At 44.4% G+C, this 27,784-nt stretch overlaps 1 protein-coding gene across 1 annotated transcript; it reads left to right on the forward strand.

Moving 5' to 3' along the window:
* The first annotated feature begins 788 nt into the window (after positions 1 to 788).
* DPT (dermatopontin) lies at positions 789 to 27,784 on the forward strand. Its single transcript, XM_065423740.1, has 4 exons — positions 789 to 1,087; positions 8,294 to 8,419; positions 22,027 to 22,134; positions 27,718 to 27,784. Exons 1-4 carry the CDS (start codon positions 789 to 791, stop codon positions 27,782 to 27,784), a joined length of 600 nt encoding a protein of 199 aa, XP_065279812.1.

The raw sequence follows: 27,784 nt of genomic DNA on the forward strand, positions 1-27,784 counted from the left end.
CCGGTGCTTAAGTGGTTTCCTGAATGGGGATGGTTTCCCGAATCAGGGCCTAGGAGTACACTTAATGACCTTAGCAACAGTATCTGCTGAACGCACGGCATATGTCATTTTCAAATGCTCTTAATTCAGTCATAGCAAAATCACTTTCCTCTTGAAACAGCTTGAGCTCTGCTCCTCAATGAGGGCCATTCCCATGCTAGATCAGGACAATCAACCGTCAGTCATTTGGGCTCCAAAAAGTCTAAAGGATATTTTTATAATGGGAAAAGTATATTTTTCCCCACTCTCTTCTCACTCAAAAATAATAGAACCATTTTTGTTCAAGATGAAAAAGATGGACAAATATCAAGAATGGAAAATTGCAACCTAAAGATCAACATTTCATCAAGTTCTGCCCATATGTAATAGAGCTTGAATTTCAAATGAAACTGTTTTTCAACCTTAACTATTGCACAATGGGTTGCTGAAGCTTATGTATTATCCAGGTGTGATGTATATGTACAGCCTTTATAGATAGTAGTTTTACAGTAAGGGATTGGAGAAGGTTCACACTCCTGGGAAACCCCAGTTCCTATGCTCTTAAGCACTACTATTCTTGCAGAGTTCCACCTTAAAAGTAATTGAAAGTGTCTGTAGCCAATATTTTAGGTCAGAGAACTTTTGCTAAACAATGACACATTGCACTTGGATCTAGATTTGAAACATCTGGAAGCCACATGTTAGAGGCAATATAAAAGGGCCAGCACGACAAACCAGTGGGGCATTTCTAAGCCAGAAACATATTCAACATGGACCTTGTTCTTCTCTGTGTGTTCCTGCCACTGGTGACGGTGGCTTGGGGCCAGTATGGGGATTATAACTATCAACACTATGACTACGGGGGTAATGATGGGTGGGTCAATGTGTATCGTCAGGGCTTCAACTTCCAGTGCCCCCATGGCCAGGTGATAGTGGCAGTAAGGAGCACTTTCAGCAAGAAGGAAGGCTCTGACAGACTGTGGAACTATGCATGCATGCCTACGCCCCAGAGTCTTGGGGAACCAACAGAATGCTGGTGGGAAGAGATCAACAGAGCTGGAATGCAATGGTAGGATACTGTTAAACTATCTTTTGAAAGAGAAATTGCAATGCCCAAAGTTGGAGGGTGCATATTAACACAGTGGTGATAGTACAAGTGCACATTAATTATCTGCTTAGCCATTACAAATGACTGTCTTAGTCATATTAGTAATGATGCATACTGATGTGATAATGATCCTACATTACACTTCTATAGCACTTTCCCACTGGAGGAGTCCAATGCACCTCTGAGGTAGCTCGGTATTGTTGCTGCTGATTTTACAGATGGGGAAACTGAGGCACAGATAGGGGATGTGACTTGCCCAGAGCTAAACAAGGAATCAGTGACCGAGCTGGGAACAGAACCCAAAATTCCTGACTACCAATCTCCAGCCCTAATCATTAGAAAAAGCTCCTTCCCAGCGTAGCATTGTTTTTTCTCTATATCTTTCTGTTGCTGAAGACTTTGGCTTGTGCCCAGTATGGGACTGTTTACTACGCACATCAGTATTACAGGGGCCCAAAATGCATGCTAATCTATGATGATGACAGTGAATATTAATTATATGGGAAAGCCTAATATGATCAGCTGTAGTTCATATTTAACATGCATATATGCTACTCTGCTTCTGAAAAGGACTCGACAGAAATTATCAGATTTTAGGCGGGGGGTTGCAAAGTTTCATGGGACGATCTATGGCATTTCATTCTGGGACATTACATGTTCCCCAAATTTCATTTTCTCATGATGTTTTCATGAAATGGAAAACAGACACATGTTGAAAATGTTCATGTATTCAGTTCAAAAATTTCACACATTTTAGATTGGCTCAAAAAAATTCAGTAAAGAACACAAACTTTTGCAGATTTTGCATGAAACAGGAAATTTTGCAAAAATTCAAAATGAAATGTGAAAGCCTTGATTTTCAAGGGGTTTGAGTCGTGTTCTGAATGATTCATGCTCCTCGGTTCACCCTGTGATAAGTTCCTATGGCTGATGCAATTGCTAAGAAAAAAATTGATTCTTTATACTCACTTTGGAATAAGACTGAAAGAAAAAGGGAGGGTAGGAAGGAGATAGAGATGGAAAGATAAGCAAGAGATTGAGATAATTCTGGTAATGTATTACGCAGTCCTTTTCATACTTTGATGCAATTTGCATTTATTGCATAATAATTTTGAATGAGTTCTTTCTATTGTTTAAAAATAAAGAAAACTTTTTTTTCTTCTCAAACAATCCGTGACAGTAATTGCTAAAGTCATTTCTCACAAACAGGATATTGTGTAATTCTATACAAAATGTTTTCTTATGCCACCGGAACCCTCTAGCAACAATCATCATCAGAACTATATGTACCTAGGAAGTCTATATCCTCTGCATGTCATCTATGCCTTATTTCTTTCTCATCTCTTAGATCTTTCTACTTTGTCTCTCACACTTTCTTTTCTCTCTCTCACTCTCCTCTCTTTTTTTCTATCAATTATCTATCTTAGATATTTCTCTCTCTCTTTTTCTATGTTTACTTATCTTATCTCTCCAGCATTTATTTATCTTGGATATTTTATTTAACTTCTTTTCTATCTGTCAGTCTTATTTATTTTGTATGTTACTCTCTTAACTAACCTGTCCTGTCTAACTCTTTTATCTGTCTGTTCTGTTTATCTTATCTCTATATTGAGCATTTTCTCTTTTCCTATATGGATCTATTTCAGGTGGGATTTTCAAAAGCACCTACGTGACCACTGAAAGTCCTTGGGACTTGTGCTCCTATGTCACTTTCTTGGGGCTTTTGAAAATCCAATCCTTCTGTCTTCTCTTTATTTATCTATCTGCCTCTCTTTTCCAGCTCTCTACCAAGCTCATCACCATGGTATTTACGTGCCTGACACTATTCTGAAAACACTTCCATTCAGGAACTGTGTAGGAACACAAATATGAATAATAATCTGTAGTTAATCTGTTGTACAGTGAGTCTCTTTTCTGGCCATCTCTGTGTCCCTTTTGGCCTTCTGATTGATCAGTTCTGCTTGTGAGGGACAAATTAGATTAACTTCAGTTGGCAACGATCTCTGCTGGATTATCTAAACCATTTCTCATTGTGGCGGGATGGATTTTATTATCCTTACATCATCCCTGACTGATGGGTGTCTGGCCTCACCTGGCATATCACCAACAACAGAGATTCCACAGCCTCCATTGGCAGCCTGCTCCATTCACAAACATAAAGTTGCAAAATTCTTCCTAATATTTAATCTACATTTTCCCTGTTACGTCTTGTCCTGCCTTCACTGACTAATGAAAATAAATGTATTGTTGTCTGCATGATGTCCCTTTAGCATATTAGCAGGTGGTTGTTGTCACAGTTTCAGGGTAACTGTACATGTATTCCCCTCTGTGGTCCTTTGAGGCCACCACTTCAGGTTTCTGGGTCCCAGCCATCACCTCTCTTGGGCAGAGACCCACGCCTCTTTCCCTTCGGAGCAGGGGTTTTAAGGCTGCAGAGCTCCCTGCCTTGTACTGAGATATCCCAAGCAAGCCAGTCTGCCTAAAGGCCAGTATCTGTGCACTGCTTTCTCTCCGAAGGCTATGAACAGTGTTTTTCAAACTGTTACATGTTACCACACAGCTCTTTCTAAGCAAGCATATTTATTCTTAGGGTAAAAGCATCGCAGAGAAAACAGATCAAAACAGTAAAAGTTCCTATGCAAATGCTAAAAGCTTACCAGAGGTCACCCATCAGTCTTCCCAAAGTCTTTCCAATTCTTCTGCAAGGTTTGGGGCCCTTAGAGAGAAGGTCCTGCCTGTTTGCTAGATCAGAAGGAAAGCGCGAGTCAATTTAAATGCAGCCTTTTTATGCCAAAAGCCCTCTCTTTGTCTGTTGGTCTCTGGAAAACCCAGTTTGAACCAGTATCTGCAGGCCTACCCATGGTCGGTACTTCTCTGGAGGTGTTTACTATGTAATCACCCCTCACTGTTTTTGGTTCTGGAGGAGTGGTGATAACCCCCCCACACACACACCTTGTCCCCAAGAGTGGCACACAATCCCTGCCTCACGGTGATACATAAACGTAATACAACACGGTCCCCACAGATGTTAATGTGCAGTTGCAATATCTGTCACAGTTGCCATGCCCCCTCTCTGCCTCTTTGCTTTCAGCCTGAACATGTTCTCCATTTGCTTAACTTTTCCTTAGAGGTCTAATTTTCCCAGATCTTTAATCAACCTTTGATCAGTTTTGCTGCTCTCCTTTGAATTCTCTCCAGTTGCTGGCTATCTTGTCTAAAACATGCATCAGAAACCCCATTCTGGTTGAAACACCAAAAAGAGACCTTTGACCAAGAACTTGGTACTGTCTAGTTGTGTTTTTTTAACTAATTACCATCTCTGTATATTGTGCAGTTTTCAAAGCAGAAATAAACCCAAGAGACAGTCTTTTGAAAAAAAACATGAGAGAGAAAATGGAGTGGGGATGTAAAGCTCAGAGAGGAAGAAATATTACGACTTTTCACCGTTATGACCCTGATTCAGCATGTATTCACTTAAGTACAGGCTTAACTTTAAGTGCTTTGCTGATTAGGGGATGAGCATAAGCATGTGCTTAAAGTTAGGTATATATTTATGTGCTCTACTGAATAGAGATGGGCTTAAACACATTGCTGAATGGGGCCAGACACACGTATGGGGGGAGGGATAGCTCAGTGGTTTGCGCATTGGCCTGCTAAACCCAGGGTTGTGAGTTTAATTCTTGAGGGGGCCATTTAGGGATCTGGGGCAAAAAAAAAAAAAAAAAAAGCTGGGGATGGGTCCTGCTCTGAGCAGGGGGTTGGACTAGATGACTTCCTGAAGTCCCTTCCAACCCTGATATTCTATGTGAGTAACTGGATGAAATTCTGTGGCCTGTGATATATAAGAGGTCAGACTAGATGATCTAATGGTTCCTTCTGATCTATGCATGTGTTTAAAGTTAAGCACATGTTTAGGGACTTTGCTGAATGGGGGCCTATTTTTGAAGGGAGAGATTCTGACACCTTTAGTCATGCTGAGTAGAACCCTTACTTCACAAGTGTCTCCACTGGCTTCTCAGAGACTGTATGGGAAACAAGATACTACTCAATGTTAGGGCAGTAGAATCTGGCCCTTAATGACTGGTGGGTAGGCAGTAGCGGGGGATTGGAGCAGCGAGAGGTCAGGGGGACAGTGTCAGTTTCTAATAATTTATAAGATAAGCCCTGTTAATTATGGCTTTGTCGTGGCAGCTACACAGTGACACGTTTTGAACAGGGATGTGTAATCCAAGGAAGGGTAATGTATGTCTATACCATTACCTTTACAATGGAGGGGCCCCTGGGAGTTCGAGTTTTCCACCCGAATGAAGGGAGGGTTTGGGTGATTTCTCTGCCTCTGGTGAAGTTCATTTCTTCTGTGGCCGCTGCTCAATTATCTCTGGCAGAGATTATTTAAAAATATATATTTAGGAAGAACAACTGTGGATGGAATGAACCAAATTGCACCAAATGGCAGGGATTAAAATAACCAAACAAACAATTCTTGTCCAAGAAAGGATGTCCCTTTATGACAGGGGTGGCCAACCTGAGCCAGAGAAGGAGCCAGAATTTACCAATGTACATTACCAAAGACAAGAGCCACAGTAATACGTCAGCAGCCCCACATCAGCTCCCCCGCCCCTCGCGTCTCCCGCCCACCGGCTGCCACCGCTGATCAGCACCTCCTCCTCCCTCCCCGCACCTCCCGATCAGCTGTTTTCTGGTGTGCAGAAGGCTGAGCGGGAGGGGGCCGAGCGAGGGCATGGCAGGCTCAGGGGAGGGGGCGGGAAGGGGTGGAGTGGGGGCAGGGCCTATGGCAGAGCCAGGGGTTGAGCAGTGAGCACCCCCCGGCACATTGGAAAGTTGGCGCCTGTAGCTCCAGCACCAGAGTCGGTGCCTATACAAGAGCCGCATATTAACTTCTGAAGAGCTGCATGTGGCTCCAGAACCACAGGTTGGCCACCCCTGCTTTATGAGGTCTTCATCCCCCAGCCCCTCTTCATATTACATAGACTAATGCTGTGCCCTACCCTCAACAACCTGTTTATTTTTCAGGCACAATGTATAAACTTTTCTAACAAAGTGCGGTTTAATGTAAGTTTGTTGCCTCTTTTCCTTGGTTAGGATTCTGAGAAAGTGTTTTGTTGGAAGTGGGGAAAACAGATTCTGCAGTCTCTGGGCTGGTCCACACTGGGGCAGGGGATCGATCTAGGAAACGCAACTTCAGCTACGAGAATAGCGTAGCTGAAGTCGACGTTTCCTAGATCGAACTAAGTTTACTTACTGCGGGTCTACGCGGCGCAGGCAAGCTCCCCCGTCGACAGCGCTTCCTCCTCTCGGCGTGCAGGAGTTCCGCAGTCGACGGGGGAGCGCTTCTGGGATCGATTTATCGCATCCAGATGAGACGCAATAGATCGATCCCAGAAGATCGATCTCTACCCGCCGAATCAGGCGGGTAGTGTGGACCTAGCCTCTGAATCATTCTCTCTCTCTCTCTCTCTCCCTCTCTCTCTCTCTCTCTCTCTCACACACACACACACACACACACACACACACTCTCCCTGGGACACAGATTACATCATGGGCTAAGGAAGAAAATGTGTGTGGGAGTTGCCTGTTCACATGCTGGCAACGCGGCCCAGTACATTTGTGGAGGACTGTTTTTGTGCAGACTCTATGACCAGCACTGGGAAAGCATTACACAAACCCGGGAATCAGGCTGCCTGCTTTTTAGACTGCCCTTGCCACATGTTCCCATTCGTGCTAGCTGCCATAAACAAGCTGGTTTCCTCGCAGTTGTAGGTTTATTTTAAAGGGACAGCAGGGTGCATTTTGACACAGATCTACTGTATTGAATCCAGTAGGACTATTTGCATAGATGGAAACGGAAGCAGGGCTGCTTAGGTTTGTGTATAGTCCTCACCAGTCAACCTCAACAAGGAGTGAGGCCATGGGGAAGAGGAGCTAGCCTCCCCCAAGGACAGAGAGGTTGTGTGGGAGAGGAATGGGTCACTGCCAGTGACTCATGTGAGGGAAACAGGGTTGCTAGTGGCACGAGCCAAATTGGACAGCAGGGTTGCCTATGGCCACGAGGAAGTGGGTGACAGGATTCCCAAGGCCCTGGAGGAAATGGATGGTGGAGTTTCCTGCAGCCCTGGAAGAAGCAGATGACAGGAAGTTGCATGACCTCAGTGGAGCTGGACATTGTGAGGGCCTCCCTTGGCCTGAGCTGAAGTGCTTTAACTGCTTTCAGCTTTGCCTCAAGCACTTACCCTTCCCTTCTTGTCCTTAATGGGCTGATAAAGGATGATGTTGGGCTGTATCGCTCAGGTAATGGCATTCTGTAAAACAAGGACACCATCAGCAAAACCAGCAGGCACGCACTTCTGTCCTGCTGCCCCACTTGAAGGAAATTTTGCATGGAATATTAAAAATAATAGATCTTTGTGCAGTGCCACTGCAGGAAAGCGTTTTACAGGAAAACAAAATTACCTAGGACAGTCTTTTTTTTCCTGGGAAAACATTGTGCTTGATGTTTCATTAGCAAAGCTCTGAAGAGGGAACATTGTGGTAGTATCATACCGTCGGCTTTTCAGGCATCGTCTGCCCTACAAGAAAAAATGAGTTTTTTGTAACCCCGGGTTGTTGGTGGAGGACCTCCCTCATAACTTTTAGCCTAGTGGTTCAGTAAATTTAGCAAGTGTTTCATTTTGCAAATCCAAATTCAAACCTTGGCCAAGGCTTTTAATCTCCCCCCAGAGAATGTCTCAGTTTCCCCACGTACAAAATAATATTGTAATGCTGTTACCAACTCTTGGGACTTTATTGCACAATATTTGATGTTTTTATTAAAGCCCCAGCTCCTGGATTCAGGTGATTACATGAGAAACTCAACTTTCATTTTCATCAAATCAGTTTCTAGCCCACAGGATTGCAGAGAAAAGCTTGAAAATGTGACCCCAGTGAGCCCTAAATGCTCAAATACCAGAGGTCAAAGAAAAAGAAGCATTAATTTAACATTTTAAAGCCAATCTTTGCCTGATTCATGATTTTTGAATATTTGGGGTTGGCAACACTGTATCGTTTCCTTGCCCAGTGCTTTGAAGATGTAAATTGCTATGTAAGTGCTGCTTTCTTCTTTAAAATATTACTTAATAATGTGTTTTGTTTTTCCCTCCCTTTTCTCAGGTATCAGACCTGTTCAAATAATGGACTGGTGGCAGGGTTCCAGAGCCAGTATTTTCCATCTGTGCTTGATCGGGAGTGGCAATTTTACTGCTGCCGCTACAGCCGGAGATGCCCATACTCCTGTAGGTGAGTTCCACAAGATTTACTACAGCCCAAATCTGCTCAGTTCTTGCTGCAAAGTGTTCAGAATTGTTGTCCTCCCAATGTAGCATAACTGACCATTGGGCCCTGTTGTCTTATGCATTGAGAAGAAGTTAGTTCTGTGTACCGAGGTGAAGCACGTATATTTCTGTTCTGGCCAAGCAGTATCACCTGGGGGTTGCATGGCTCAGGGGATTTGGGAACAGAGTAGGGAACTTTTCACCTCTAGTCACCTCACACAAATCATTCTCCAATTTTTTTGTAGTACATAGGCTGTTTGGGGGCCTCTGTGGAAATGAATTAGTGAGCATAGTCCAAGGCCTGGTGAAGAGATGTCTGCATCTCAGAAAAGATCATCACAGTTGGCATTTGTTGGTCTCCTTGTTGGCAGTCTCATCAGGGAGGCTAAGGACTAACTGGGCCATGGGTACCGAGCTCCTCTGCTGCCCTAGATGTGGTCCTTTTAAAACAAGGAGAAAGTTTATTAGCAGGATATTAGAAGGCAAGTTTGCATTGCTCCTGCCTGCTCTGAGGTGAAACAGGGGACTTCAGTCTCCATGGTTGTTAATCCAGCATTTTTTTCACTGGCACACTAAATAATTCTCTTACACATTTTTTAAGGAAACAATGTGCGTATAGATTTGTGACCAGAACTAGTTTTTGAAGTGCATTCTTCATTGCGATGCATGTGAGATGTTCACATGCCTGCAGGCCTTATTGTTTGGCTGGCTGGCTACCAACCAAATGCAACAGCAGTGCATTAATTTTCAGAATCCAATCTCCTTACAGCCAGGAGGGAAAGAAACTGCATTTTTAAAAACCTAAGTAAAAGGAGCTATAGCAAAATCTGTAAATGCCCCTCTGTGACTTTCCCACTTTATGTGGTCTGCAGATGCACTACATTTGCAAATTGTACTGACAGACCGGCCAAGTCTCCAGCATGTGAGGGAGACTTTGTTTGGATCTCATTTTTAGGCAGATTTTAAAGTCTCCACCTCTTGTGAGGCAGGAATTTGTTGTGTGTGTTCCAATGAAACAGTTAAAATCATTCATATATATATAGTCAAATCACTCTCGTTCAAACAGTCTTGGTATTACCACTTGGCCATGCCCTGCAAATCTGAAGGCAGATTAGCACAAGATCTAAAATAATAGTCTTGGGTTCATCATGTCTTGTGGTTCTCTCCTACACTACACACAAGCCTGAAGCCTGCCCATCTGTTTCAAAAAGACATGGCATTCTCCATTTCTTGTAGTCAGCTGTTGTGTAGTGTTTGTTGCACTGTTAAAGAGCAGCGATATTCCAATGCAGAAGTGGAAGCATTTTAAGGAGGATGAAATGCTTCCTCCATAAACAGGGTTAAATCCTGCTCGCAGATCCACGCAACAAATCTTGGCTCCTCTGTTCTACTCTCTGTGCTCAGATTGCCCAGTGACTGGGTTAGAGATCCATTCATTTAAACAGAGCAGGACACAGCAGTGGAGATCCACTGGACAGATCTGACAAGATTTTGCCCACAGTTTGTTAAAGGTCTTTGGGATCCTCCAGGGGGACAGGGACATTATAAAGTCAGCTCTGCATTGTCTAACTTCTGCCTGACTCTGTGCTTTCATCTCCGGTCACTCACTCCAGGGTCCAGTTTGTTCTGTCCAAGCTACATGTCTAACCTCCTGCTTTCATGTCCTTCTTCCAGTCTTGAGCCATTTCCCATGTGGCTCCCTCAGCCTGGAACCCCTCCCTGGCCCAGTGTGTCATGCCCACTGACACTCTCCTTCTTAAAGTCCTTCCTTAAAACATGTTTCTTCCAAGTGGCCTACCACCCCTAGGCCTCCCCTCAAAGTAGTGTTAGCCAGACAGATACAAGATATAGTAGTAGAAGAACCCTACTGAACCACTGCAAGGGCCTTGGACATTGATGTACTTCGATCCCTCCTGTATTCTGCCTGTAGCACACAATAGTTTAGTCTCCCGAGGGCTGTAATACTTAGGTCTAATTCTGGTTGTTGGCTTGGTGTGGGGGTGGCTAGGTGGGGTTTAGTGGCTTGTGCTATACAGGAGGTCATGATCCGGTGGCCTGTTGCTAGGCAGGTATACCCCGTCACCCCTTTGGGGGGAGTTATGGCCCCACAGTCAAGTTAATTGGGGTGCCTTTCCATGCAGGGCAGCGTGGCCTATTGGCCAGAGTTGAGAGGGCTGGCTTCCTGTGCAGGGTGGTAGGGCCTAATGGCAAGAGTCAGTGGGCCCATGCTTTGGTGCAGGGCAGCGCAGCCTAATGGCCAAAAAGCGGGGTGGGCCACCACCCATGGTTGGGTTGGCAGATTGGGCAGGTGGACCCTGGCCCTCCCTACTCCACCAGGGCCCTATCAGTAGCGAGAGTATCCGCCACTGGGTCAGCAGGGATCTGTCCAAAACACACTGACTGCGTTCCCGGTTCCACAACCGGATCAATGTCTGCTCCAGAGTCTGCAGGCCCTCTGGTTCTCTGGGGTACTTGGCCGGTGCAGCTCCTTATGACTCCTTCTCTTGGGCTTCCATGGCTAGCCAGGTATTCTCCTGGGTCTTGGCATGCCTGGCCTCTGCAGTCTGGGACTCCGACAGCTCCTGGACAGGAACCCGCAACACATATTGTCTTCTCAGCAGTCAGAGCAGACTGAGCTGGGCTGCTCCCTTTTATAATGTGGTTCCAGTTGGAGCATGCCCAGCAGGGGAGAGGGGGCCTGGCTTCCTTAGCCCACAGCGTAGGGTTAACCTCTTCTTGCCCAATGCAGGGCAGGTATACCCCCTCACATGACTCATTCTGGTCTTGCACTCTGTGATTCCAACAGAAAATATGAAACAAGACCCTGCTAAACTTCACTGCTCAGCACTTGTTTTTCCTTTACTTCTCATCCACCAGCCATTACCTATACATGGTCTATTTAGATGCAGGGACCATGTCTTCTGAATTATCCATGAAGCATCACACCCACTATTGGAGCTACGTAAGTAATAATAATGATAAATGCAAGATTAATTATTTATTTCAATACCTGTCCAATTCTGATAACATCTCTCTCTCTCTTCCCCTCCCCCCCCCACCTCTCTCTCTCTCTCTCTCTCTCTCTCTCTGTCAGAGGCTCCCAGACTGTGGCCTAGTCTGTGGAACAATTTCTGGTTGTCTGTGGGGAACTAGCTGTTCACATGGTGCTGGCTTCTCCTTCTTGCTTCCAGCTGCTCAATTGCCTTAAAAGGCATGTACCAATACAGGCATATTTTCCTAATATTACTTTTCCATGTATGCAGTTACTGTAGTTGCCTCATGGACAATGTGTGAGCCACAAGAAAATGTGTTTCACACTACCAAAATGTTTGTGAATCCCTGATTTACTCTCATCTAAATCAAAACGAGCCCTTCACTGTGGTATCTGAGTGCAGGGAGATTTCTAAGGAAAACTAATAGGAGCCAGAGATTCACAGAGTAGTTTGAGAATTAAGATTTTCTTATCTCATTTGTCTGACCCCCTTTCCCACTCAAAATGTTTTCATGCCCGTTTCTGCATCTTCTCTTGCAAATCTATAAGCAATATACTATCACTCATATTTTGGGTTTCACTTTAGACTGCATATGTGTTTCACCTGAAGGAGAAAATGATCAATTATCCTATCCCAATGCTCCTCATGCAATGAAAAGTTCCTTCCTAAGAGACAGAGTCTTTCCAATATACAGTGGGCCGGCACACAACTTGTTAGAATCTTTCCAACTTCTCAGCGTAAATATAAAGTTCATTTAGCTTTCACTTCTTCAGATTATATATACTACTTATTAGAATACTTTTTTAAGGCACCATTATATAACTAAGACCCATGCTTAAGTGCTTTGCTGAACAGGGGTGGACTTAAGCACATGCTTAACATTGAACATATGTTCTCAGCACTAACTCCCAGAGAAACTCCTCTATACGCCCCCCCTTTGCAAGCTACAACAGTAGCCTGTTCCAGTCTCAGATTTTTGAACTTGATATTTTTTGGGAGTTCTTTTTTTTCCCTACCATGATAAGCCTTGTTCTTGAATTCCATGGATTTCTACCATACCGAAGATTGTTAAATTAATTACAGGAGAGGGAAAAAACACAATACTTTACCTGCCCGGGGAAATGCTACAAAAGTAAAATACATCTGGTGGTGGGAGACCAGGTGTCCGCCATCTCTCTGGAAGTAACCAAATGTAATCTAATTGGAAAGGCAACAAATCCCTTGCAGATGTGGACACGTCATTACTAAATAACCCCATTAGACCTCATACTTTTCTTTTCGTAGGGTAATTGAAAAGCTTGACTCGATGCTCTCAAAAGCAAACACATGTCACCGGAGCAGCCGAAAGTCTGCACAGACTGTTTATGATTGTTTCCCTTCTCCAAACAACCAGCATTGTTGAGTGCCAGAAGGTCTGGCTTGCGCTGTGGCTGCTTTCTCTCTTAGTTAGATTGTCCAGGCAACTACACCATTTCCCAAGTGTTTACAGTTTATTGGCCCTAAAGGAAGTGTCTGTTTCCTTTACCCAAGCTGCCATCAAAACCATATTATAATCCATGGGAGCTTTAACTGGCACCTCTGAGATTATGAGCAGTGCAGTTACAGAGTCAGAAAAGTAACTGCAGAATTGGAAATCCACATTTATACTCTCAATACCTTCCGGTTGAATGTGGTCATTTTAAGGCAAAAGTGAAGTTTTGTTGCTGACATATACCCCAGGGAATACAACCTGACGAATTCAGTCTCCATGGCTATCAGTTAGCCACCTTGGAAGAGATCCTAATTCATTTAATGTTGAAAAACTACCTAACGCTATTTCAGTCCTTCCCCTTTGCAGAATGGACAGCAGCTCCCAGATCACACAGAGATTTGCATCATGCAAATTTGCATCTCTACAGGCCCTCAGCTGAGATCGTGGCGCGTTGTGTCAGACACTGTGCATACACATGATAAGACATGGTTCCTGCGCTAAGGAATTTGTAGTCTAACTAGACAAGAGAGGGGAAGGAGGGGGGAAGTGATTTGCCTACGGCCACCCAGCAGAACTGGGGATACAGCCCAGGACTCCTTATGCCCCAGTCCAGTGTCCCATCCATGCTGCCCCCATAAAAGTCTCACTGCCTTTGCAGCAGCTCCAGGCGCCTTGTAGCTCTTGAAGCCTTAGCAGCCTTCCTCTCTTGGAGCTCTACTAAAATCATACTCTAGGCTAGAGCCTCTCCCGAAGCATTACTAAAAGGAGACCTCCCTTCGCTTTTCAACACAGGCTGCTTACTAGGAGGGGATACCCATAATTCCCAACTCCAAAAGTATGAAAATCTTCCTCTCTGTTAAACAAGCAATTAACTCCCATGTGCTGCAAACATGCCACATGAAGCCATCACCACCGGTAATACAAAATTCCCCTTAGCAAAACCACATTCTTTACACAACTACAAACGGCACCTGAAGCAACATGGCCACCTGTGGGCCACTGCTTATCCTGAGAGATCACAGGTATAAGGTTCATGTGAAATAGAAGGCCCCAGCTTTTGGTCACGGCTCCATTGGAGGAAGTGCTGCATGATGATGAGCAAAGACCAGGTTAAAGAGCAGCTTCTCATCTCACTGGTCATATGGTTGTATAATAAATCTGCAATTTACAAGCAAGATAAGGCATCGTTAGGAATACAGCCACTATTGGGGAGGGGGGAAGGGGCACAGTGGATAGAGCTGTAGAGTGTGAGTCAAGGACATAAGAACATAAGAACGGCCATACTGGGTCAGACCAAAGGTCCATCTAGCCCAGTATCCTGTCTTCCGACAGTGACCAATGCCAGGTGTCCCAGAGGCAATGAACGGAACAGGTAATCATCAAGTGATCCATCCCCTGTCGCCCATTCCCAGCTTCTGGCAAATAGAGGCTAGGAACACCATCCCTGCCCATCCTGGCTAATAGCCATTGATGGACCTATCCTCCATGAATTTATCTAGTTCTTTTTTGAACCCTGTTGTAGTCTTGGCCTTCACAACATCCTCTGGCAAGGAGTTCCACAAGTTTGATTGTGTGTTTTGTGAAAAAATACTTCCTTTTGTGTGTTTTAAACCTGCTGCCTATTAATTTCATTTGGTGACCCTTAGTTCTTGTGTTGTGAGAAGGAGTAAATAACACTTCCTTATCTACTTTCTCTACACCAGTCATGATTTTATAGACCTCTATCATATCCCCCCTTAGTTATCTTTTTTCCAAGCTGAAAAGTCCCAGTTTTATTAATCTTTCCTCATATGACAGATGCTCCATACCCCTAATCATTTTTGTTGCCCTTTTCTGAACCTTTTCCAATTCCAATATATCTTTTTTGAGATGGGGTGACCATATCTGCACGCAGTATTCAAGATGTGGGCGTACCATGGATTTATATAGAGGCAATATGATATTTTCTGTCTTATTATCTATCCCTTTCTTAATGATTCCCAATATTCTGTTAGCTTTTTTGACTGCCGCTGCACATTGAGTGGATGTTTTCAGAGAACTATCCACAATGACTCCAAGATCTCTTTCTTGAGTGGTAACAGTGCAAGAGGATGCCACAACATCATCTGGAAGGAGGGGCACAACTATGGGATCGTTTCCCTCTGTTCCAGTTGGCTGTTCTCCTTCCCTGAGACTTTCATCCTCCTCAACAGCACAGAGGCTGTCAGACCGGGGATGGGACTGTTTTACTGTGTCTCAGAAAGTCTCATCTATGTACCTCTCTGTCTCCCTTAGCTTCTCCAGCTCAGCCACCCTGGTTTCCAAAGCCCGTACATGGTCCCTGAGGGCCCGGCGCTCCTTGCACCGAATGCACACATATGCCACCTGCCCATAGGGCAGGTAATCTTACATGCTGCATTGGGTGCAATAAACTGGATCGCCCCCACTCTGCCTGCATTCTCTTTTACTCCTGAAGTGAGTTCCTTTGCTGAAGTTTTGTTTTTATCAGGGGGTGTTTTTTGGCTTAAGTTTAAAGAAGTTTAAGGAATGGTAAGTGTATCTAGCCCCCTTCACACTCCCCCTCTGTAAACTCCCTCGCAAAACTCCCCTGTTAGCCGCTTCTGTTCGCTAGCTCCTCTGGTCACTTAGGAGCAGGCTTTTCAAAGGATTTTAAAGGACCCTCACTTATATTCCCTGCTTATATTAACTGACTCTGCCATGAAATCTCTGTGTGAGTTTAGGGGAGTCATTTAAATTCTCTGGGCCTAATTTTCAAAGATGCTGAGCACCTGCAGCTCCCATTGACTTTGCTGGGTTTGTGGGTGCTCAGTACTTCTGAAAATCAGGCCACCACTGCCATAGTTTCCTCATCTGTAAAATAGACATAATGCTACTGACCCACCTTGCTAAACTGCTCTGAGATCGTAGCTGAGACATGCTAGTAATTATTGTTTATTATTACAGACCTCTCCCTGGGTTGAATAAAATCATGTTACCTGTATTATTAACTTCTTATGCATTTATTCTTCCCCAGGGAGAACAAAATCCTCCTTCCAAACTAAAATAAAAATCCTGTTAAAGATGCAGAGCCTTTAAAGACGCCTTTTATGCAACACATATCCTGGCCCACCCTAACACTTGAAGAATTTAAGTCACGATACACCAAAACCAAACAAACAAAACTCTAGGGAAAATCTACATGCCAACATTAAGGACAAAGAGAAAATCCATTACAAAATATATATTAATGTACTCCTGCCATGTTCCACACACACACAAACTGACGCCTGCTTTTCTTTTGTGCATTTCTACATTCAAACCCATTCCTGGAGACGGATTCCACCCCCCATCAGCTGAACAAGCACAACCAGGACAGTGGAACTTTCAAGTTTCACCCCCAGGGGTGTGCTCTGCTCTGCTAATGTGCCTCAGCACTGACTGAAAAGGAGATGGTCGTTTACATTTATATCCTTGGCCTTGCTTCTGAGACTGCTGCCAAGAAGCAGTGATGCAGACGCCTGTTCACTAGGACCTGGACTGAGACCACCGAGTTACTCCACATAGGCCATTGTACAACATTTAGATGGTAATAACTTAGATTCACTACCAGCCTGCTCTGGACTTAAAGTAGCAACCTCCAGCAGTGGTGAAAGCCTCCATATCCATTACCAATCACATACGCCAGTCAGCTCAGTTTAAGAGATTTTTAGCCATTTACGTACATGACATCTCTGTTTCTGGGAAAAAGACCTGGGTATTGAAAAGGACCAGTAGTAACATGCAGAGCATGCTCTCTCTGTGTTTTGGCTCCCAAACTCCAAAAAGGGGTGAAAGACAAAGGGAAGATAATAGCACATCGCCCAGCAATAGGATTAATTATTTGCATCTCTCTCTAAAGGATAGCATGCAATCAGACTGACCTTGAGACATATAGGCTTACGGGAAGAGTTACATAAACGAGCACAGCTAACGTCAAAGAAAATAGAATTAGACAGACAGACCACAAAGACCTAAGTGAACTTGAACCATGCTGTCCTAGCCCTATTTATAGCATTCCTCTCCAGAACAAAAGGGGCTCAGGTGCATCTGTATTCATAATAAAGCAAAACTTGAAGGCTCCAGTCTACATCCCATTAGTTTTGGTAGACTCAAGAGATCGATGGTAGGGGCTTGATTCTCATTTACTCCATTCCCATATTTGGGGCAGGAAGTGTGGAATGGGGAAGGGCAAAGGTAGCTTTAGATGACCTTTGCACTCCCCACATTCTGATGTGGTGCAAGGACCTGCCTAGCCCATAGAGTAAGTTAGAGCAGCCTCAGGGATGTTCTGTCTTTCACTCAGCTTCCCATGGCCAGTTATGGACTCTGGGTGTAGAGAATAGTTATTGTGTGGTGTGTTGTGGCCTCGCCCCTGACGTGCCCATTCCACCTCCTATACTGGAGCCTGGGAACAGGGACAGTATTGTGCTCTTATTCCAGCTCTACACCAGCTGGGGAGACCTCCTGCATGGGGATATCCTCAGGGGGCTGTTTACATCTACTCAGGGGCTCCTTTATTCTGCTAGAGTGGCTTACTGTAAGTGAAAATCAGGCCGTAGATAAGATAGTAACATAAATAGTCAAGCTGATTTGCCCATGTTGCAAAGTCTCTGATGTTGCTTAAAATAATACATATTTAGGGCTTCTGATAAAACACCCCTAACACAAAAAGAGAAAAAATAAAAAATGGGTATTTATCCAGTAAACACCAAATGCCCCATCCTGAAATGATGGTATCTAAGAGCTTATCTACACAGAGCAGGAATGCAGACTATGAGGGTGTGATTTTGAAAGCGCACTAACGTGTTGTGCATTAATTCCTCTGAGTAAACCCCACTGGTGTGACTAAAGGTTCCCTCGTGTGCTTTAACATAGTTCTGGTTGGAACCTTTCAGAGAGATTACTTATTACAGCATGTACTACTGTAATGAGTAACATATGGGTAGGATAGGAGGTGGAATGGGCATGTCAGGGCCAAGGCCAGAGCGTGCTACACATGACTATTCTCTACTGCCAGGGTCCATAATGGGCTGCACCCCCAGCCAGAGCCCTCACCCCCTTCCCAGTCCCCCACCCGCACTCACTTTCACCGGGCTGGGGTTGGGGACTGGGAGGGGGGTGAGGGCTCTGGCTGGGGGTGCAGGCTCTGGGGTGGGCCTGGGGATGAGGAGAAGCTCAGTGCAAGACAGAGCATTGGTGCAAGATACATTAGAATTGGAAAAAAGAACAGGAGTACTTGTGGCACCTTAGAGACTAACAAATTTATTAGAGCATAAGCAGCCCACGAAAGCTTATGCTCTAATAAATTTGTTAGTCTCTAAGGTGCCACAAGTACTCCTGTTCTTTTTGCGGATACAGACTAACACGGCTGCTACTCTGAAACCTAGAATTGGAAAAGGTACAGAGAAGGTCAACAAAAATGATTAGGGAGATGGCATGGGATGGATAACTCAATAATTGCCCTGTTCTGTTCATTCCCTCTTGGAAGACAGGATACGGGGCTAGATGCACCATTGGTCTGACCCAGTATGGCCGTTCTTATGGTCTTATGTGATACACATTGCTTATTACAGTACATTCAAAGAGAAAGCCCTAAAAATCCCCAATGTTTGGACATCTACATAAAACTCAAAAGTTGCTAAAAATTCCCTGCCAATGATATTAATAAACCCTGAAAAACAGAAACCCTAGATATATATTTTAAGAGCGTGAAGGCAGATGTATCCAAAGCAGAAATAATATAGTGCCAGCTATCAATCACAATAATACTCCGACTGAGTTTGCCTCATTTTAGAGGATCGCAAGTTATATCACAAACATAGTCTAAGACAAGTTGCCATCTCACTTGGGAACGACTGAAAAGAGATTTTGCCACGTATGCCGCACTTGTATTTAGGATGGATCAGTGTTCACATCACACTCCCTGTCAGTACCTGGCCCAACCTGGGGAAGCTAATGATCCAACCAGCGGACCAAATTCAGCGATGAATCCTAGTCACCTGAGTAGGATTGCCAATTTCTAATCGTACAAAACCAAACACCCACACCCCGCCCCTGCCCCGCCACTTCTCCAAGGCCCCGCCCCTGCTCGCTCCATCCCGCCCCCCAACATTGCTCACTCTCCCCCACCCGCACTCATTTTCACCGGGCTGGGGTTGGGGACTGGGAGGGGGGTGAGGGCTCTGGCTGGGGGTGCAGGCTCTGGGGTGGGCCTGGGGATGAGGAGTTTGGGGTTCAGAAGGGGGCTCCAGGCTGGGGCAGGGGGTTGGAGTTTGAGGGGGGTTGCGGGGTGTGGGATCCAGGAGGGAGTTTGGGTGTGGGAGGGGACTCCGGGCTGGGGCAGGAGTGTGGGGTCCTGGCGGCGCTTACTGCAGCTCCCAGGAAGCAGCCGCTAGGTCCCTGAGGCCGTTAGGTGCATCAGTGAGGCTCCGTGCGCTGTGGCTGCCCTTGCACCTGCAGTGTGCCGCCACCCCGCAGCTCCCATTGGTCGCAGTTCCCAGCCAATGGGAGCTGCTCAGCCGGCACTCAGGGCGCGGACAATGCATGGAGCCTTCCTGGCCGCCCATGCGCATAAAGGCCGCAGGGACCTGGTGGCTGCTTCTGGGAGCCACGCAGAGCTAGGGCAGGCAAAGAGTCTGCCTTAATCCCGGGCCCCGGGCCCCTACTGTACCACCGACTGGGCTTTTAACAGCCTGGTCAGCAGTGCCAGCCGGAGCCACTAGGGTCACTTTTTGACCGGGCGTTCAGGTCAAAAACCAGATGCCTGGCAACCCAACACTTGAGGCACATTGTGCATATGCTAAGAAGACAACTCTGGGCCTGATCCAGATCTCTTCAGGGATCTCAGTGGGAGTTGGATTGAGGCCTATCACCCAAATCCTCTCATCCACAGAGGACATCTCTGTCTCCTTCCTACTATCAGAAAACCCAGCTCAGTATCATCTATTCCCCTGGCTGTGTTATTCTTCCCTTCAGACAGGTTTTTTTTTTTTTTTATTGTTAATATCAGGGTTGGAAGGGACCTCAGGAGGTCATCTAGTCCAACCCCCTGCTCAAAGCAGGACCAATCCCCAGATAGATTTTTGCCCCAGATCCCTAAATGGCCCCCTCAAGGATTGAACTCACAACCCTGAGTTTAACAAGTCAATGATCAAACCACTGAGCTTTCCCTCCCTCTCCCCCATTCAGTTGTCTGCAGCAGTTGCCTGTATCAGTGATGAAATGTTGTATGTGGATCATCACTTAACAACACAGCACCACAGAGACTGGGTTGATCGCCAGCCCCCTGACTGGCACGCTGACACGGATGCTGTTACACAGACTTGATCACACATTTCTCAGATAAGACCAGGCAGTGTTGCACTCATGCTGCAATCACTAATTTGTTTGATGATGGTGTATGGTTAGGGGATAGGTGGCAGAAGAATGCCTCTGGGGTAAAAAGGAATCAGCTCCTGATGCCCTTAAGGTCTTAAACAGCAGCATCAGAATTCTAACCTGATTCTTATTTTCATTTGCCCAGGAATAATATTTTGCCAACTGTGATGTTGCACTGGATGGTCTTTTCCTTTCATTTTCAAGAGCAGAAAATGACCTGTAATTAAGTCACATCTGCTATGTACAGAGAAAATAAACAGCTCAATAGTATGGTAAACAAAGTAATGTAAAATGCATTTAATTATACAGCCATTGGTGGTAATTCCTGAGAATTTTCACAGAAACAGTTCTGGTATAAAACAGCCTAAGATAATATGTAAATATGATCTTTTTGAAAAATCAGAAACATTTGCCTTAAAATATTCTTTCAGTTTCTGATAGTTCCCATAGTTACAGGTTAGGGCCCTGATTCACCAAAACACTTAAGCATATGCTTAATTTTTAACATGTAAGTACAGTAACCCCAATAATACTATCCCTATTCAGCAGAATATTCAAGGATGTGCTTAAATCCCATTGACTTTAATAGGCTTCAAGCGCATAGTTGAGTGCTTTGCTGAATAGGGAGGGGGCTATTTGTGTGTGTAAGAATGTCCTGAAGGACTTTGCTGAATTGGGGCCTAGATCAGGGAACTGGGAGTTAGAACTCCTGGGGTGAAGTCCTGCTCCTATTAAAGTCAGGGGTAGTTTTGCATTGACTTCGATGGGGACAGAATTTCCTCCTGAAACCTGATTCATCACTATGTTACTCCAGATTCACGTTGATATAATTCAATTTACACCTGCATAAACCCAGTGATCAATCCAGCCTCTTGTCTCCATTGCCAACCTCCACCAGAGTCTTGATGGATGACCTTGGGCAAGCTGCCTACCCTCTCTGTGCCTCTGTTTATTCATCTGTAAAATGGGAATAATACTACTTGCCTACGTCCCAGGAGGTTTGCTTGTAACTATTATTTAATTAATGTTTGCAGAAGCACTTTGAGATCCTTGGATAAATTACACTGTACACATTTAATCCAGATCATTCTCTCTTAAAGCGTGAATACAAACCAGGAGGAAAGAGAAGAAAGAGGAACACAATAGCTGTTATGTTCATACATATAAGTCATAAATGGAGACATGGTTGTATTTACAAAAACAACAAGGAGTCTGGTGGCACCTTAAAGACTAACAGATTTATTTGGGCATAAGCTTTCGTGGGTAAAAACCTCACTTCTTCAGATGGTTGTATTTGTTTGACTTGGCAATATTTAGGACACTTTGCCGTAGTAAACCAAACAAACTAATACTAGGAAAGTGAAAATACTTGCAACAGAAACAGAAGAAATAGACAGGCATTACATTCTTGTTCAGATAGCAGCAACTCTGGGAGAAAGGCAATGTTTAATAATCAGACCTGCTCTACACAAGCTAAATTCTTTGTAATTACCCAAAGGATTCCAAGAACAAATTGCATGCAAGAGAAACAAAACCATGTTATGTGTAGGGCTCTGCATTATTATGTTGTCAATGGATAAGAACTTTCAAAGAGTAAAGACTTTCAAAGAAATAGAGGTGAAGATTCTGGCACTTGATCTGCACTCAGTCAATTCTTTTTCATTCCTTGTTTCTTCCAAAAGGTAAATTGTGTTTTCTTTTCCCTTGACAAAGTATGACAACAGAACAGCCAGGACACTATGGAGAAGATATGGACATGATGATGTACACTTATGATCATTACATCCGGGGAGCAACTACTACTTTCTCTGCTGTGGACAGGTTTGCTTTTTGCTTTGTGTTGTTATTGGAAGTGGGAGAAAAAGTGGGTATTTCCCCCCCATCTGGAATATAGGATTGCCATACTGGATCAAACGATGGTCCATCAAATGCACTATCCCTCATCTGGGTAAGCCCTCATGCACCTGGGTAATTGTTATGGGCTGTACATGGGGGAGGGGAGGAATACCCCCCCTATCCCCAGTGGTAATCAGCTTAGATGAGATTTGATTAGTAGGCATAGCTACAAGTGTTATTAGCAGTGGGCCTCAGCCAAAAAGTTCACATGTGGATCTGTGCTCTCCCCAGATTTACTGGTGTTTGGATCTAGAGTTTTGGCTCTGGCCTAGCTCTGGATACTGTTGTTTATAAAATTATCCAGATCTTTAAAATTCCAGCTTGACTATCCCATACCCCTGGAAGGACAGAGGTGCTCATTTCAGCCCACCCTTCATGAAGGCAACTGGGGAGACAGCAGGTGTATAGAGCGCTTGGCGTTTCCCTCAGGCCACACAGGACTGCCAAATGCTGCAAACTGTGTGCAGAGAGGTGGAGACACATCTGCTCCTTCTGCTCACTTGCATGCTCAGTCTGTGTGCGCCACACTGCATCAGCCGCAGGTGATCCACATCAGATGTATGCTGCTTCCTGACAAATTAGAAGCCCCTTTCAGGGTGGAGTCCTGAAGGATACAATGCCCTCAATCCCCTTACTCTGGCATCAATTGCCATAGCCACAGAGCCCCTGAAGACTGCATTTGCCATCTTTAGCTTGATTAAGGTAGACAGTTGCTAGGTGCTATCATTGGGGGTACAAGGAGAAGAGGACTGGGACTCCCCTTCCACTCCTAACCCCCAAACCCCGTCATAACAGTAGATATATCCCCTCTGAAACCTCACAGCAGTCTTAATATAACACCACCCCCAGCTTTTATATATGGTGATTGTACGATTATTTTCTCTGACCCAGTGAGTAGAGCCTAGTGCTGGTGGCTGGCGGCTGGTTGGAACTCCTTTAAGCAGTGTGCCAACAGGGACAGATCATTGGTCTGACCCTGTATAGTAATTTCCATATTCTTATCGACCTGACTTCAGATTATTCCCCATGCCTGAAACCAATTCTTATAATTTACAGTCATGTAAAAAGGACTGTGATAAATGAAGTGGGGGGAGGGTAGCTCCCTTTAATGGACACCCATCAGCCTTGACAGGGACTAAAATGCCTGTGTTTGTGGACATTCAGGGAACTGACATTAACAATTTGAGGGGATTTCAATTACATGTTTTTCCATATGCAAAGAGCAACACTATATATTCCATCTAAAATTGTTTTCCTTTGTCTAAAATAAAAGTAACAGAAAGGAACAAAAGTAAAGTCTTCATGAGAGAAGACAGACAGTGTGTGCATCTCCTCTGTTCAGGGTGATGCATAAATACATGAGTTATGCACACAGGGAGAGTTCTTAGTAATTTAAAGGTGCAGAATATAAAAAGCAAAGGCACAACATCTTAGCTACATACACAATCATAATGTGACTGAATAGCCCCATCCCTTCAATAACTTAAAAGTGGATTGGGCCAAACAGTGATGAATATTCTGTACCATACATCAAGCTGGTTCATTAGTGTAAGAACCCATTCACAAACAGCTTAATGAATCAGAAGCTGGGTTTTAGGCAGAAGGACGCACAAAAAAGGGAAACCCTATTAATCTACTGCGGATTTGGATGGGGGTCTGCAAAAGCGGGCTGTAGAACCCGTGGTGTTTCATAAGGCCCAATATGGAGTGGTTTAAAATAGAGAATTTTACCTATAATGGGCCTGATTCTTCCACCCCTTTGACACAACGTAAATGCAAAATAACTTCACTGAAATCAGTGATATAAAACAAGGTGTAAGTGAGCAACTTCAGGCCCTGTAGTTTGAAGCATGCTGCAAAGTCAGGCACAGAGAATTAAGGGTAATGAAATATAACACCGATTCCTTTCCAGGGAATGAGTTAATTACTTTGTATTAATCATGCCAGACCATTATTTATCATTAGCATTCGTTACCACCTTATGAGCAGGGCTCTGTGTACAATGAGATTATACAGGCATGCAAATGGATATCATTGGTCTGCTTTTGAAATTGCTGCATTATTGTGCTCCAAAATCTTCACCTTAAAATAAATTATCCACTCTAGCCATCATGGTTGCAGAGATAACCTTCAAAATGTGAACCTAATGTAGAACAATGCAGTGCCCAGTTAACTATTTCACTGCTGGAAATTTTAGCAGCGACACCAAGTCAATTTGCTAACCCACCGTTATGGGATACCGTTGTAGATACTGAGTTGGGGTGTACTGAGGCAGCCAGTTGTTGCCAAGAGTGGCTGGAGAGAGGAGAGTTAGGAGTTCAAACACTTTTCCCGCCCACCCAAATTTACAGTGGGAGGAAAAGAAGAGATGCCTTGGCCACAGTGACCTTCCCAGCTCCCTGGCAGCAAACCAGGGACTCCCCCTGGCCAAGGTTGTCAGCACAATGCCACGGGAGTCGTGGATTTGCAGAAATGATAATAAATTCCCAGGCTTTTACGGTCCCAGAAATGATAGTTTCTGACAAAATTGCATGGGGCTGATGATTGCTTACTGGCAACCTTGTAGCATAAAGTATTCCTAACAGAGGCAGGAGTAACCGATGCAAGAGACAGGCAGTTGGATCAGAGGTGCCTAGTCTCCCTTGCGGTAGAAAAGAGACAAGACTCCAAGGTCATGGCTACACTAGGTTTTTCCCTTTAGCATGTCCCACTGCTGCTATCCCCAGTGATAGTAGCAGTGGGAGCACTAGTGTAGATGAGGCGCTGGCTCCTGGTTGGAACACCTTTGAGCAGGGTTCGATGACATGGTGCTTAAAATGCCAGCTACATCCAGGAGCCCCCTGTCCCACCATCACTATCACTGGTGGAGCTGAACCTATGATAGCAGCAGTGGGGGATTTTAGAGAAAAAAAGGCTAATGTAACACAGCCTGGGAATCTTTAGGGAGGTAGCTGGACACAGACAGACCTTGCTGTTTTTTCCAGCTCTCTAGTTGCCAGAATGACTAATCCAGGCTGTTCTGCCAAGTGCCACCAGTCCAGGTCTCCCTAAATCCTGGTTTGGAATCTGCAGTCACGGAGTGGGCCGTGATTATACTGTAGGGTGTACACGTTAAAATGCATGAAGCATGCCCTCCTCGGCAATCCTTGTGGGAACCCAGCAGGTTTTGGCAGTGCAAGTGGCGGGACACAAAAGTCACTCCCAGCCACAGCTTTTCTGGAGCATGCCTTATACGAAGTTCAATAATTTGGTATACAGAGATTTTTGTCATCTGTTCTTCTGTGTCTTTGCTTGAGTGAACTGAATAGTGAGAAATCTCTTAACTGCTATGAGAATCATCATTAAAGACACATTGGCATTCAGCTACCTGTGTGGTACGTGCAATAGAACTGCCTAGGAAGACACTGACTACCCAGATAGATTAGCTAAACTATCAGGTGTTTTAGGCTCCCAATTAGGTTTTGTATAACAACAACAAATCTAATCTAATAGGATTAGAAACAGTGTACATTTTTAATTTAATTGGAAACAGGTTATCTGAGGATTTAAATATTTCCCTGCAGTGTTGGAAACCCGAATACAACAGAACTAGGTACATGAGAACCACAGAGTGAAAGTGACCAGTAAAACTTTGCTTCCTAATTAAGCGTATGTCTACACTGCAAAAACAGGTGTGTTCTTAACTCAGGTTAAGACACAGAAACTCAGCTTTAACTCAGGTTAGAGGAGCCTGGGATTGAATTTGAGTGGCTGACTTGCGTTAGAAGCCAAGTTGCTATGTCCTCACTGCTACTTTAACCTGAGTTAGCTAACCTGAGCTAAGAACACACCTTTTTTTTACAAGGTACCCTAAGAGAAATGCAAGCGATTAAACAAACAGCACAAAGGGTACAAAGTAAGCCCAGAATCATAGATGCCGATTCCATGGGTGCTCCGGGGCTGGAGCACCCATGGAAAAAAATAGTGAATGCTCAGCACCCACCAGCCATCCGCTGATCAACTGTTCGGTGGTGGGCAGGAGGCACTGGGGGCAGGAGGCAGAGCACCCACCCAGAAAAATGAAAGTCGGCGCCTGTGCCTTGAACAGTCCCAAATAAAGTTGATGGGACTTAAAATTAAGTTTGTTTGATGGATTGAGGTCTAAATTAATGTTTCAAAACTCTGTTTTAATATCATAGATAGTATTATTAATACATGAAGTAAAGAACATTTATTTTAAACGCGCTTGATTTTTATCTTGACAATGTCTCTTAATGGCAAAGTTACTGTATCTGAGCTTTTGAGCTTAGAGCCTCCATTACAACAGGTGCTAATTTAAGAGACCATAATTTTGAGCTGTAAAACCTTGTTGAAGCATGATGTACCTGTATCTCTGGGTATCCAAGCGACCAAAGGAGTAACACATCTGTGATCAGCACGCATGTAACACAGATGATGATTTCTTAAACTGAATCTAAAAATAAGTTTGGCATTATATTAGCCCTTGGCAACATACATGTCAGCAAACAACAATCAAAACTAGCTAGCCAGGCAAAAATCTCAAAAAAAGATTAAACCCTGCTGGTTAATGTGAGAGACACACTGTTCTAAATAACACTCCATTAAAATGTGGACAACTACCATAATAATATGTACAGTAAATTAAAACTGAACTGAAAGGACTTTTACTTATAGAGAGTCCAGGGGGCAAATTTTTTCTCTCATGTACTCCAGTGTAAGTCAAGAGTAACTCAGCTGAAGTCAATCGAGTAACATCCCAGCAAATGTGAGATCAGTGTCTGTCTTCCATTCTCTACAGCACCTCCTGTCTTTCCTGAATGCATAGAGGCATGCTCCGTATGGGGCTGCCAGCAGAAGACAGAGACTGTGCATGATCTGGGAAGGAAATCTCTCCTTTGCCTGGACTAGCTCTCACAACGTTACCAACCCAGTGTTCAGACTCAAGCTCAGACAATTAGCTGTATCAGAGCTTCTGGAAACCTCCAAACTTTGGAGAGCCACTCATTACTAATTTAAATCACAGTTGCCATCTGCCAATATTTTACTTTACATCTGAATTCTTTAGTTACCCAGTACCATATGACAGCTGAAGCCAACCAACCCATTTCATGTACCGCAGATTACAGAGCGACTCATCACCTGACCAGTGACTTTTGATCATAACCAGCCTGGCTTTACTCCTCTAGTCACTGGTTTGAAGCTTACTGGAGATAGATCATGATCAAAAGTTGATCTCTTCTGATGGGTAATTCAGTAGCCTTATGCTCTTAAGTTTGTCAGGGGGCAGGGCAGGCCATTATTAATCTTCTGAAATATTCAGCTGCCTTCCGTAATGTAACAGCACAGCAGGTAACACTTGGAGGAAAACTGATTGGGCTAGTGGCAGACAGTCAGAGTTTGCTAGCTGGAGGCACCTTTAGTGCAAAGTTGTTCTCATTTGTATAATTTTGTCCTCTGCGGTTGCCCTCGCCTCATTAATGTCTATCTCTTGTCTCTCTTCCCCCGCAGGGATCGTCAGTGGAAGTTCATCATCTGCAGGATGACAGACTTTGACTGTCAATTTCAAAACCTTTAG

The sequence above is a fragment of the Emys orbicularis genome, chromosome 1 (assembly GCF_028017835.1).
Source record: "Emys orbicularis isolate rEmyOrb1 chromosome 1, rEmyOrb1.hap1, whole genome shotgun sequence".
NCBI classification, from domain to species: Eukaryota; Metazoa; Chordata; order Testudines; family Emydidae; genus Emys; species Emys orbicularis.